Source organism: Macaca mulatta, chromosome 16, assembly GCF_049350105.2.
Source record: "Macaca mulatta isolate MMU2019108-1 chromosome 16, T2T-MMU8v2.0, whole genome shotgun sequence".
Taxonomy (NCBI): Eukaryota; Metazoa; Chordata; class Mammalia; order Primates; family Cercopithecidae; genus Macaca; species Macaca mulatta.
The window spans coordinates 74,973,608-74,986,894 of record NC_133421.1 but is presented as its reverse complement, the minus strand read 5'-3'; the positions used below and the strand labels follow the sequence as shown (position 1 = coordinate 74,986,894).

General features: G+C 50.3%; 1 protein-coding gene across 7 annotated transcripts in view; it reads right to left on the bottom strand.

The window, feature by feature from the left end:
* Positions 1 to 989: 989 nt before the first annotated feature.
* The window catches only part of RGS9 (regulator of G protein signaling 9), a 99,529-nt gene continuing 87,231 nt past the window's right edge, over positions 990 to 13,287 (bottom strand). For all 7 annotated transcript variants that reach the window (XM_028836673.2, XM_077972531.1, XM_028836675.2 and 4 more), the window contains 2 exons: positions 3,242 to 3,726; positions 990 to 1,414 (listed from right to left, as the gene is read on the bottom strand). In XM_028836673.2, the coding sequence (XP_028692506.1) occupies positions 1,282 to 1,414; positions 3,242 to 3,726 (618 nt within the window). In that variant the 3' untranslated portion in view covers positions 990 to 1,281. The remainder of the gene's footprint in view (positions 1,415 to 3,241; positions 3,727 to 13,287) is intronic.

The window sequence follows — 13,287 nt, the reverse complement described above, 5'->3', positions numbered from 1 at the left end:
ACTAGACACCAGTAGCAACCCCCACCCGCTGGCACAGTCTTGACAACCAAAAATGTCTCCAAACACTGCCCAGTGTTCCCTGGCAGGCAAAATTGACCTGGTTGAGAAACATTGTCCCAGATTAATTCCATGAGACAAGGAGTCCTACTCACAGCAACATCCCCAGCACCTATTATAGTGTCTGGCACATAGTAGGGACTCAATAAACACTTGTTGAGTGAGTAACTAGGAGAGGAGGTGGGAGGAGCACACTAAAGCCCAGAGCTCTAGAATTTCCCACTGGCCTAGTGCAGCAGAAGTGAAAATGAGCACTCAGAGCTCCTACTGCAGGGAGCATGTGGGCTGATGGGTGAGCTGCTGCCGCTCAGGATCCACCAGTATGTCCATGCCAAGGCCAGGCTTCCCACGGGATCTCCCAACCCATGACCATGCAGTGTGGGGGTACGAATGCAGGGCCATTGCCAGAGATGCAGGCCCTCTCCAGCAATGACTTTGGCTCAAGGACACTCCAGCAGCCTGGTGAAAACTTTCTTGGAATGCACTGCCATCTAAGATTCTGCCTGCCCAGAGGGCAGACTTGCAGCACAGTCTGGACTGCCCCCCGCCCTGACCCCCCGCAACACCCAACTTGAACTTTCTCCAGATGTGGCCCCTCCTCTATCTACCACAGGTGTTTTCCCCAACAAATCTCTTGTCCACAGAATCTCACCTTGGTGTCTGCTTCTTGGAGGACCTGAGACAACACACCTGGCGTTTTAGGAGTGTACCTGCTCCCAGCCCTCTCTCCATTCCTGTGAGATGCCATGCCCTGGGGCACCCCCTGGGGAGCTCTGCTAATGAGAAAAGCGTTGTGCACAAACCCATTTAGACAAGGAGAGAGCTCTTGGAAGCGACTCAATGTCCCTTTGTCCAGAAGATTGAAGAAGACGTGAGTTTAACTCATAAATAATAGCTCATAAGTTACTAACAAAACCAGGCACACACTAACATTCCAAGAAACTTAAAGTTAACCTTTTATTGTTTTTAAGGCAGCAGGGAAAGTCTCCTGGTCTACATGCCTTTCTTCTGCCCAAGGGAGGGAGGGTCAGGAGGAGAAGGAGTTGGCCCCTGGTAACCAGCCAGAGCATTCTTTGCCACAATCTACCCCATCTTGTCTCCCCAACCCTCAAATGTCACTCAAATGCACTTTGGTTCTCGAGTGAGTGTGTCCTGTGGCCCATCCCATGGCATCTGTCAGAGCATCTTCCTGGTCCAGAGCCCCCAGCTCTGCCTGCCTTTCCCTCACAGGCTCTCCCAGGGGCAGATGACCTCCTTTTCTGTGGCCCGGTCACCCGACTCTCCTGTTCCAGCGTCCTCTGAGTCCATCAAGCAGGTCCCGCTCCCCGTGGGCACATCCATTTTGATCTGGAAAAAGCTTCAGGTGCAAGAGGAAAGTCAGTAATGTAGGGGCAGGTGCAGGAGGGACAGCACATCCCCAAATTATCCTGACGTCTTTGAAGATGAACATACCAGGTGCATTTGCCAAACACTGATGGGGCAGGTATAGCTCAGGGGTAGAGCATTTGACTACAAAGGTTGTGTGTGTAGTGATTGGCTCAGTGGAATCTTTTTATTGGGGAGTCATATTTTCATGTCGAATGAAAGATAATTCTGAAGGTGCTTTATTTTCATTTCTGAGGTGCTTGAATCTTTATGGTTTTGAAGGATTCAGGAGGTCCCTGTAGGGCATACCAGGACTTCAGTCATCAACCCCTTTAAACTGCCTTCATGTGTGCTGGGGACTGTGGCTCATGCCTGTAATCCCAGCACTTAGAGAGGCCAAGGCAGGCAGATCCCCTGAGGTCAGGAGTTTGAGAGCAGCCTAGCCAAAATGGTGAAACCCCGTCTCTACTAAAAATACAAAAAAATTAGCTGGGCATGGTGGCATGTGCCTGTGATTCCAGCTACCTGGGAGGCTGAGGCAGGAGAATTGCTGGAACCTGGGAGACGGAAGGGCTGCAGTGAGCCGAGATTGCACCACTGCACTCCAGCTTGGGCAACAGAGCAAAACTCCAACTCAAAAAAAAAAAAAAAAAACACAACCAAACACAAAACTGCCTTCTGAGGTAGTAGTAGTGGCCCTTGAGAAGAGAGCCTTTTAAAAGTCCCAAGCCCATGTATGAGGCAAAGCAGCGGCCCCAAAGCTGGAATATTCCCTCTGCAGGGCCAGGTGGGAAAAATCAATAGACACACTCACACCGGATTCTGACTCCCCTCCTAAGGCAGCCAGAGTCTCCTGCTCCTCCCTCTCCCCCTGAGCGACACAGGCAGGAGGGATAGCAACCTCTGCCTGGCTGTCCCCATGCACACCGCACAACAGAGGCCACGTTCCTTGGGTATCCATGGCAACCTAAGACCTCTGCATGGCGCTTTCTTCTCCAAGCCCAGGCAGGGCCAAACACATGTTGATTGGTGCAGGGGTGCCCCTGTCTCCCCCAAAACTCAGTAAGAGTAGGAGCTGATTCTCTGTGTTTCATCGCTTGCAAGTTTTCTTTCTGCTCTGATCCAGGCATTATGGAGCACTCCTCAGAGCCTTAGTTCTGCACCCCCTGGGCCGTCTCAGGGAACTTGGGATTCTCAGAGATCAGACTTGCAAGACCACCCAAAATGAAGTTTAGAGGGGCCACCCCTCAGGCAAAGGCTAGGAACTTTCATTTTCACAGAAATGACTGCCAGACAAGGCTCCCTGAAAGTCCCTCTAAGAGGCTGTGCCAATGGATGGAGAGGAAGGTGGGAAGGTTTCCTAAAGGGTGGGGGGAAGGACGGCAATGGCACTTATGGTGAGGGAGGGAGCTGGAGCACCCGGAAGCATGCCCAGGGCATCCCATCACCTGCAGCTCCCACTGCTGCCATCAGTCTTTCCTGCTCTCTACAGATGCAGTGGATTCCTTAGACTAATGACGGTCTTGGGATGGGACAAGGTGAGTGGAAGAATATATAAGGAGAAAAAAGATTTGGAAAAATGGAAAAGATTTGGAAGATGAAAAAGAAGGACACCTGTTCCTTATCCTCCTCAGGAAGCGAATGGAGGACAAAACTGAGTTTCTGAAGACCTTCTAGTGGCCAAGGGATCTGAGTGGATTGCCTGGGGTACCTGTTCTCCCCCACCCCAGTCCCCGGCCCAAAGCATGCACGTTCACATGCAGAGGCCTGCACACCCACAGCCACCCATGCATATGGCACATCCCCTTCTGGTTCTTACTTTGCTACTCTCTTGGATTTCAGTCGTGGCAGCTGCTGGCCCACGTCCCCCAGGGGCTGCACCCTCCCGTGGGACACAGCAGGGCACTTGGGTGAGAGCCTGGCAAAGACAGGTGAGGCCAGACAGCCTCGTCTCAGAAACCTGCTGAAGGACAGAGCCATGCGGGCCTTAGGAGGTGCCCTGGGCCGGCTTCGAGGCCAGGAGGTGTCAAGGGAGGCCTCGCTGCTCTCAGTGACGGAGGGCCCACGGGGGGCCATGGACCCGCTGCACTCCCCTTTCTGCTCCAAGCCTGATGAGGTCTCCAAGGCCACTCTGATGGGTGAGGGGCAGATGGTGGTGCTGGGTCGCCGAATGAAGCGGCTGGGTGAGGCGAAAGGCTTCCTGGGGGAGCGGCAGGAGGAGGAGAAGGGGCTAGAAGGAGACGGGGGCACACAGGTCCCGGTGTACACAGTCAGATGGGGGCTGGGAGCCAAGTGCTGGCCCGGCTGTAGAGAAGGAAAGGAGAGAGGTCAGTGATGAGTTGCATGGCCCTGGCCAGCAACTGCGCTGTCCTCTGCTAACTTAGTCCCCTTCCGGAGATGAGAGTGCAGGCCTGATATGGCTGCCTTCTGGAGAGCTGGGAATGGTGCCCAAAGCTACCTATGACAGTGGCACAGCCACACAGAGGCCTCCTGTCCAGGGATCTGCCTGTCGCCCAGCCCTGGTCACAGTCCCAGGGCTAAGCAGTTGCATCCCGGGACACAAACTGACCTTCTTCCAGGCCAAGGATGCTGGAGTGTGGCCAGGCTGCACTCCCAATCACCCCTCAACTCCAGTCCCCAAATGAGCAATGCGTAGTACCTGCCACAGCCCATGCCCTGCCTTCTCCATCCTCGGGCCCCAACCTTAGGTCTGGAGGCATTTAAAACACTTTTAGCGGATAAGTGGAGGTGACAGAAGAAGTCCCAGCTCATGCCTTCCTGACTGCTCCAGGCCTGAGGCCACTCCATGCACTGAGCCCTGCCCAGTGTCCACAGTGACAACCCTTTTGGGGTGGTCTAGGCCCAGCACCTTCCCAGACCTCCCCTCAGGTAGAGCCGGGGTGGCCAGGAAGAAAGGTTGAATGTGGAACCAGGCCAGGCCAGGGAGAAGGAAATAGGAATACATGGCAAGGAGGTGTTCAGTGGAGAAAGGGGAAGGATCTCAACCTTCCTGGGCCGCCATGGCCCCAGCCCCTAGAGCATAGGGCAAGAGGAGTAAATCTGGCATTTATAGCCCAAAATTGCCTGAAAGCAGACAAAAGGAAATTAAAATCAGAATTTTCAGTGAGCCTCTCTGCTATCACCCCTCTTCCCGTGGCAGAACAGACTGGCCCATGGGCCTGGGTTTGCTGGATTCCCTTCTAAAGGCCTGCTGTGGCCCAAGTCACATCAAAGCCTGGCATGAGGCCCGGTATGGTGGCTCGCCCATGTAATCGCAGCACTTTGGGAGGCCGAGGCGGGTGGATCACCTGAGGTCAGGAGTTCAAGACCAGCCTGGCCATCATGAAGAAACCCTGTCTCTACCAAAAATACAAAAAAAAAAAATTAGCTGGATGTGGTGGTGGGTGCCTGTAATCCCAGCTACTCAGGAGGCTGAGGCAGGAGGATCACTTGGAGCCCGGGAGGCATAGGTTGCAGTAAGCCGAGATCACGTCACTGCACTCCAGCCTGGTTGACAGAGCAAGACTCAGTCTGGAAAAGGAAAAAAAAAAAAGTCCGGCATGAACAAGCTGGGGATGCTCTGGCCCTGGGAGAAGGAGGTGAGGGGCTCCAGGACAGTCAGAGCAAAGATGGCCTAACACACAGCACAGCCACATAGTTGCCCTGCTCAGTGAGAGCTGCCTGACCCTGGGGTCTGGGCACTGCCCTGGGCTGAAGGAGGCAGCCCCTGTCCTTGAGCAGGCGGCTGCTGCAGAGGGTGGCCTGGCTTTCAGATCACCTGCTGGGCAGGTCCCAGCCTGAACAGGGAAGGGCAGGCACACCCAAGAACAGCTTTCAGGGGAAAAGAAAGGCCAAGGGTCACCGAGGGCAGGGCCGGGAGGGCATGGACAGCTTGTCTCATTCCCTCCCACCAGCTCCCTGAAGTTCAAACAAGATTCTGTTCCCAAACAGCAGCTCAGAGCCCATCATTCTGCCTCACTGCCCAGAATCCCACAGGGCGGCAGAGTAGAGGCAGGCTCAGGCCCAGGGCCATGGCGTTATTATAGTAATAACAATCACATTAATTCACAGTGAGAACACCGCGAATGTGAGGCCCCGAGCTGAGCACTTTACTCAATAATCATGAATTATTATTGCATACTCCACAGGGCCACCCAGTGAGGCAACTGTTATTGTCCCCATTTTACAGATGAGGGCACTAAGAGAAGTCCAACCATCCCTGCAGGGACACCCCGCTGGGAACAGCAGGGTCAGACTTTGAAACCCAACTGGCTGACTTGGAGTCGGCGCAGTCACCGCTGGCGGGATGCCTCCGTGTGGTCTGCAGATCAGCCACATCAAAATCACTCAGGGTGCTTGGTACAAAGGCGGAACCTGGCCCCACCACAGCCCCACTGAAGGAGAATATCGGGGGGAACGACTGAGGGAAAGCATTTCTAGCTGACATCTGAGATTATTCTGCCCTGTAAGCTTAAGGGACTCTGCACTAAGCTTCTAACCCCTTCCCTTTTATAGGGAGGTGCAACTGTACTTAGGACACATTCTGCAGAGAATACACAGCAGGGAAAGCTGGGCCTTGATTAGGGGCTTGGGAGACAATTCTTAGGTGGAAAAGTGTGGCTCTTAGATCTGTCAAGTATCTACTACCTGCTAGGTACTTGGCTTATCTGTAACCACCCCATTTTAGAGAACAGAACATTGAGGCCCACAGGGGTTCATTACCATTTCCAAGCTCTCATGACTAATCAGTGACTGTGGCATGTAGAATCACAGTGACTGTGGCATGTAGGATTCCCACCCCTGTCCTTGATTGTGCACGTGAACCATAGATGTGATGGGGCAGTCACTCCCAGTCAGGCTGTGTGATAAGGCATAGCTGACTTTTAAAAAGGGGGAGTGTCTGGGTGAGCTCCAGCTGTCACAGGAGCCCTTTCCATCTGAGTCTAGAGGCCAGAGGCAGAAGGCGGAGAGATTGGAAGCTTGGCAAGGATTCAGTTGTGAAGAAGGTCTCCACGGTTGGCGTTGAAGATGGAGGGGGAGCTGGTTAAGGAAGGCAGGTGGCCCCCAGCTGCTGAGAGCAGCTCCCAGCTGACAGCCAGCAAGAAGACAGGGACCTGAGTCTTAAACCAGGCACTGAATCCTGCCAGCAACCCAAGTGAGCTTGGAGGCAGATTCTTCTCAGGAGCATCCAGATGAGAACCCCGTCAGCCTGGCTGACACCTTGAGTGTGAGACCCTGAGCCGAGAGCCCAGCTGTGCTGTCTAAGATTTGTGTCCTCCACAAAATGTATATGTTGAAGTCCTTCCCCTTGCAGGTGATGGTGTTAGGAAGCGGGGTCTCTGGGAAATGATTCATCATGAGGGCAGAGCCCTTGTGAGGAGGATCAGTACCCTTACGAAATAGGCCCCAGGGCACTAGCTTGACCCTTCCACCATGGGAGGACATGGCAAAGAGACCATCTATGAACCACAAAGTGCGACTCCACCAGACCCCGAACCTCTCAGGGCCTCCTTCGTGGACACCCCAGCCTTCAGAACCGCGGGAAGTGTTTGTTGCTGGTAAGTTCCCCAGTTTATGGAATTTCCTTACAGCCCCTTGAACAAGACATCAGCCAAATGTCTCCTGGAAAACTGAGCTCATACCTGGCTGGTGCTTGCGGTCATTGCTATGCAGCAATAGAAAACCGAAGCAGTGACTAAATGAGAACCTGAGGTCAGGTCTGTGTGACTCAAAGGGTCTTGCCTTCCTTACTGATTCGTATTGCCATAGAAAAATACCAAATCTAGGAACTCGGCTTTGTCAAGAGAGATACAGAATTAACCTCCATTCCACTTCCTCAGAATTTGTGATAAACTTCTATCATCCCGCTATACAGATAAGACAACTGAGGCTCATGGATATGATGCAACTTGACAAAAATCATAATTTGTGAACAGACCAGCCTCTCCATATGCCCTCCCCCAACTCTGTGCCCTCCTCCCACCCTCCTACCTCTCTCTGTCCTTCTCTGGCTCCACTCCTCCCCTAGCACCTTCTCTTTGCTGGGATGAATGACGGACAGGTGAGGAAGATGGCCACTTACCTGGCCTGAGATGGTCCTTTCTTCTGGGCAAATGACCATTAGCCTTATTGGTCCTGGACAATCTAAGCAGATGTCTTTTCCATCCGCTCCCACAATTCCCTACCTTGGTCCCTCCCGTGGAGACCGGGGGCTCTGCTTGGAGACCCAGCCCCTCCAGCCCATGCCCCACCTACCATTGGTGTGAAGCAGCAAAGCAGTGGCATGCATGACACATGGCAAAGAAATGTGACACCACAGAGACGCAGTGAAGGAGAGCTTGGCATTCTTTTGTTTCATGCTGCTGTTTTATTGTGCAAGAGAACCAAGAGAAGGGAGTAAAGGAGCATGAAATGAAACAGGATAACACAATAATAGGCATTTTAATGAATGGCAAAGCAGGTAGTGCACAGAGATGCAATTCATTTTCTATCCTTAGAAAGTGGTTGAGAATTTGAAGGAGACCTTGGGGCCACCTGAACTCCCACTTCCTGGGAGCAGGAAGGTGAGCAGAGGGCCACATTTAGGTGCAGCATGCAGTGTGCAAAGTCCCCTCTTCCAGTGCCTTCCCACTCTCCCCTTCCCCACCATCCCCAAGCAAATGTGCAAAGTTAGCCCCATGGGGAAAAGTCTGCCATGGGTGAACACATGGCATGACCCCATACTGGTCATCCCATTTGACACTGTCTAGCACAAGACCTTCTCAGTTAGCAATCACCCTTACTTCAGCCATGAAACTCCAGACTACAGGACTGACCAGTCACTACACTGTTGCTGGTCAGTCCTCTCCTAGAAGCTGCAGACAGAGGACCTGACATCAACTTCTCGCCTTTCTCCCCTCAAATATATCCTAACGTTTCCTGGAGAGCTCGGGGACTGCACTGCAAAATTCTCAAAGAACAGAGAAGATAGATGGTTTGAGATGATAACGTTTTAAATATCTCTCAGGAAATGCCTTAAATAAAGAATAATGAGTTACTATATTGGACAACACCAACAGCTGGAAGAAAGCACAAGCTTACTCTAAGACTAGGTGATGGTGATGATGATGGTGTATTAATGGTGATGGTGATGGTGAGGATGGCAGTGATGATAATAATAATGATATGGCAGTGATGGTGATGATGGTAGTGGGGGTCGTGTTGATGGTGATGATCATGATGATGATGATGGTACAATGGTGATGATGAATGATGATGGTGATAGTGATGGTGATGGTGGTAATGGTGATAGTAATGGTGATGAAGGTGGTGACAATGATGATGGTGGTGATGATGATGATGGTGGTGATGATGATGATAGCAGCTAGTGTTCACTGAGTGCTTATAATAGGCCAGGCATGGTCCTAGGTCTTTACTCATATTTTGTCCCTGGCCCTTACATTTTTACTTAATATTCACAATGAAATCAGTCTTTTCACTAAAAGTCAAGTTAGAAAATGGAATTCTATAAAGGAAATCCTTGTACTTACAGAATAACTTATATCCTAGCACAAGCTATACACCCCGTGGATATAGGGGTTTGTTAAGTTGTTTAAAATATAACATTAAGAAATTAAAATATGTCTAAGGTCATGGCATAATAGAGATTTTCATAATGATTTAAATATATTATTAATATTGTCCAAATAAATGTTTTTTTTATGCTATTTGGAATTTCAATGGGCCCTGTGGGACACATAGTTTAAATGTTAGCAAGAGAAGCTGCCACCTGCTAGAAAAATAGCAGCAGCCACAGATGCTCTTGCAAGCCCTCAAAACCTTCAGTCCCTTCATTACCAAACATGAGAATTGCCTGGTGGACTCCGGGGTTGGAGAGCAGAGCACTGGCATACACTGAAATTGGGGAGAGGCAGCTGTAAGAGTGGAAAAGAGCTGATACTTAGAGTTGAGATCATGGCGAAGTCACACAAATGCACACAGCCCTGAGTCCCTAGGAGCCGCATAGAGCTTTCCAGGATGGACAGTCCCGGTTGGCCGTTGGTCCTGATCACCAGTGAATTGCCCTGCCCACAGCCCCTCTGCTTTAGCTTCTGCTGATCTCTCCAAGTCTCCACCGCCCTCATCAGGCTAGCAGTCCTTGCCAACCACTCCCAAAACATTATGTGGCTTCCTTATAATATCACACCATTTGGTTTAATTGTCTTTCCTGTTGAACAGCAGATGCCCCAAGGGTGTCTCTCTTGCTCACTGGTGATCCCCAGCACCTAGCAGGATGCTGGGAACGTAACAGGTGCTGAATGTCTCTGTTGAATGTTGAGTGTTCATAACAGATAGAGGAAAACTGGTATCAGAGCCTGACCCCTATATTCACAGAAGCTAGAACTCTGGATCCCAGCCTTGGCAGATTACAAGAAGCAAGACAGTGAGCAAGAAAGAGAGTGAAAGAAGAGGGCAGACTGAAGGTCAAAGTCACCCAGCTAAAATATCAAAACGATGTCTGCCTAACCCCAAAGTCCACATTCCTTCTCCTACCCATTCAAGCCTGGCTTCAGAAAAAAAACTGTTTTCACACCATCTAGCTTCAAGGATTAAAATTCCTGGAACAAGACAGAGATGTGTTCACTCAGTGATGTTTAAGGATCAACCCTTTACAAGTGCTGTTCTGACTGGAAGCTGATAGCAAGCGGTTTTCTTAAAGTTCTGCGTGGAAAGCAGTCAGTGATTACTGGAAGACAGCCCCTCCCTCCTTCCCATGGCCATCCCACAGCATTTCCCATTGACAAAGCTGCTGGAAATTCCAAAGGTTTCCTGAATGGCTGCTTGGCTGACCAAGGAGTATCACGGAATGTACATCTTTCTCTCTGCCACCTTCAAACATACAGAAAGTTCCATATAAGGAGATGAGACACTTCTTCCCTCTCATAGCTTGACAACTTTCTACTCAACTGTTTGGTTCAACATCCATCATCACTGCCTTGCAGTGATTGTCAAGCACTTCTCCTGCAGTCACATGGCCTTGCTTCTGTGGCCACACTGCCCTCCTTCTGCAATGCTCTCAGCAAATGCCTCAAATGTTCCTTAATCATTAAAATTGATCTTACCTTAACTTAGCCTTCAGCTTCCTTCCCTTCCACTTCCAAATCTCTCTGAGTTGCAACATCAGAGAGTAAACTATTCCTCTCCAAGACCAATCTGGACTTTTTTTTTCCCTCCAGTTTTTTCCAGACTTTCTCTTATCAATTATTCTTTATTTTACCTCCCCACCTCCCCAGGATCATCCCCTCATTGTGTAAACACCCCCACCTCACGCTGTCCTTTGAAAATGCCTCCTCTCAACCCTCCATCATCTAAGTTACCACCATACCTCTCGCCTTCCTCCCAGACTTCTTGAAATGGCAATCTACACACACAGCCCACTCTCCTTACTTCCAACATCTTCTCCTTTATTCCCATAAAAGTGACTTCTTCCCTCACAATTCTGCTGAAATCACCCACTCGAAATCCCCAGTGATTTCCTAACTGCTAAATCCAGTAGGCTCTGCTGGTCCTCGACATGCTCAACTTCTTGATTCGGCAGGACAGGATGGGCTATGCTACAGCAACTCCAATCTCTCCGTGACTTCTTGTAATAAAAGTCTGGTTTTTTGTTCACATAAAGTCCTGCGTGGCCCAAGAGGGACTCCTGCATCTGTGCTGTGCAGAAGATGATGTAGAATCCCAGGTCCACAGCAGGGGATGAGATGGAGGTGGAGCCCCAGGCTCTGATCCACCTCAGCAGAGCCCATGTCTATTGGCCACAACTAGACACATGGCCCCAGCTAACTGCAGGGCGCTGGGAAGTGAAAGTGTGCTCAGGGACTATCCAGTGGGCACTAACTGTCTCTGCTCAATGTTGCTGGCCACCTACCCATATCCCCCACACATCTTCTCAGGGAGGCATCCTAACAGCTCTGCCACTCCGTTCTTAACTCTTCTCTCTCCTCTTACACCTTTAAAATGTGGCCTCATCCAAGCTTCCCTCTTAGCCTTCTTTTCTCTCTCCATCCACTCTCTGGCCCTCAGGTTCCACCCGCTATCACATCTTCAACAGTCACTTCTGGGTCAAGAAACCCATCTAAAATTACTCCCCTTCCTTAATTCAGAGTTACTCGAACCTACTTTGCTTTCCTTTAGAGCACTTATATATGATCTACTGCCTGTCCCCGCACCCCCAGCTAAAATGCAAACTTCATGAAATAAGACTTGATGATCTTACTCAGTTCTGCATCTGTTATGCCTAGAACAGGAACGGATTAGAAATCTCTCTCTCCAGAAGCACATTTTCAACTTCGTGTTGGGACTTAGGAGTAAGGGGAGGATCCAGGTAAAGAAGGACTTGAATGCTTGATTTCATGACACAGTAAAATTGTCGCCCAGGCTGGAGTGCAGTGGTGCGATCTTGGCTCACTGCAACTTCCGCCTCCCAGGTTCAAGCAATTCTCCTGTCTCAGCCGCCTGAGTAGCTGGGATTACAGGTGCCCGCCATCACGCCTGGCTAATTTTTGTATTTTTAGTAGAGACAGGGTTCCACTGTGTTAGCCAGGATGGCCTCGATCTCCTGACCTCGTGACCCACCCACCTCGGCCTCCCAAAGTGCTGGGATTACAGGCGTGAGCCACCGCGCCTGGCCCGACACAAAATTCTAAAACCAATCTGTCTCTCTGTTTGCTTGGTTGTTGTCAGGAATTTCAGAGCAAAATTTCAAGCCAAAAAAAAAAGTAACATTCAGTTTTGATAACCCAGTCATCCAAGGTTCACAGTGTACAAACTACTTTTTAAAATTGGTTTTCAATCTATCATTTTAGACATTCTATCATATGGTATTATAGTATTCTAAGCTGCCTCAAATCCCTTCTGGAAGAAGGGGGAACTATAATTAACCACAGCTCTCTGCCTTCCACTTGGAAAATTCTACGTAATCTTTGAGGTCCAGTTTCCCCGATGCCTCCAGATAGGATCAATCACTTCCTCCTTGACATCCCCTTCCTGTTCTGCTTGCTCCGCTAGGAGTCCTGATATCCTCTGTGTCAGTGAGTTGTACAGTGTTGTCTATCTCTTTCCTAGTCTGGAACGCCTTGAGGGGCTTTGCAGGCTCCCAGTGTCTGGTACATAAGAGCTCCACGGCCAGGCGCAGTGGCTCACACCTGTAATCCCAGCACTTTGGGAGGCCGAGGCCAGCGGATCACTTGAGGTCAGGTGTTCAAGACCAGCCTGGCCAACATGGTGAAGCCCTGTCTCTACTGAAAATACAAAAATTAGCCGGGCGTGGTGGTGGGCACCTATAATCCCAGCTACTGGGGAGGCTGAGGCAGGGGAATGACTTGAACTTGGGAGGCTGAGGTTGTAGTGAGCCAGGATGGTGCCACTGCACTCCAGCCTGAGACTCTGTCTCAAAGAAAAGGAAGAAAGAAAGAAAAAACTCTGTAAATGTTTATTACATGAATAGTGTATATATTTTCATCTGGGACTCCAAACTTCCCCGGTCCCTCCCCAACTGCTAACACAAAATCCAGTCCTCTTTCATAATCAATACCTTTCTTAACATCACCCTTATCTTAGGAGGATCAAAATCTCTGGGTCTTCTTTAATTTCTTCCCCCACATCACCCCATTTCAATCGGGTCCTATCCACCTGCCTCCAGCATCTCTCCTCTTTCCTCTGAACCCATCACCGCCCTCCTAATCCACACCTTCCTCTTGACGGAGACCAGAGCAACCACTTCTTAATTCATCTTCACTCCTCAGCTCCTGATTTCCAGTGTGCTGAAGTTCTTCAAACACCCGGCATACCAACTGCAGGCCCATGCTATGTCTAGCCCTGAGGACA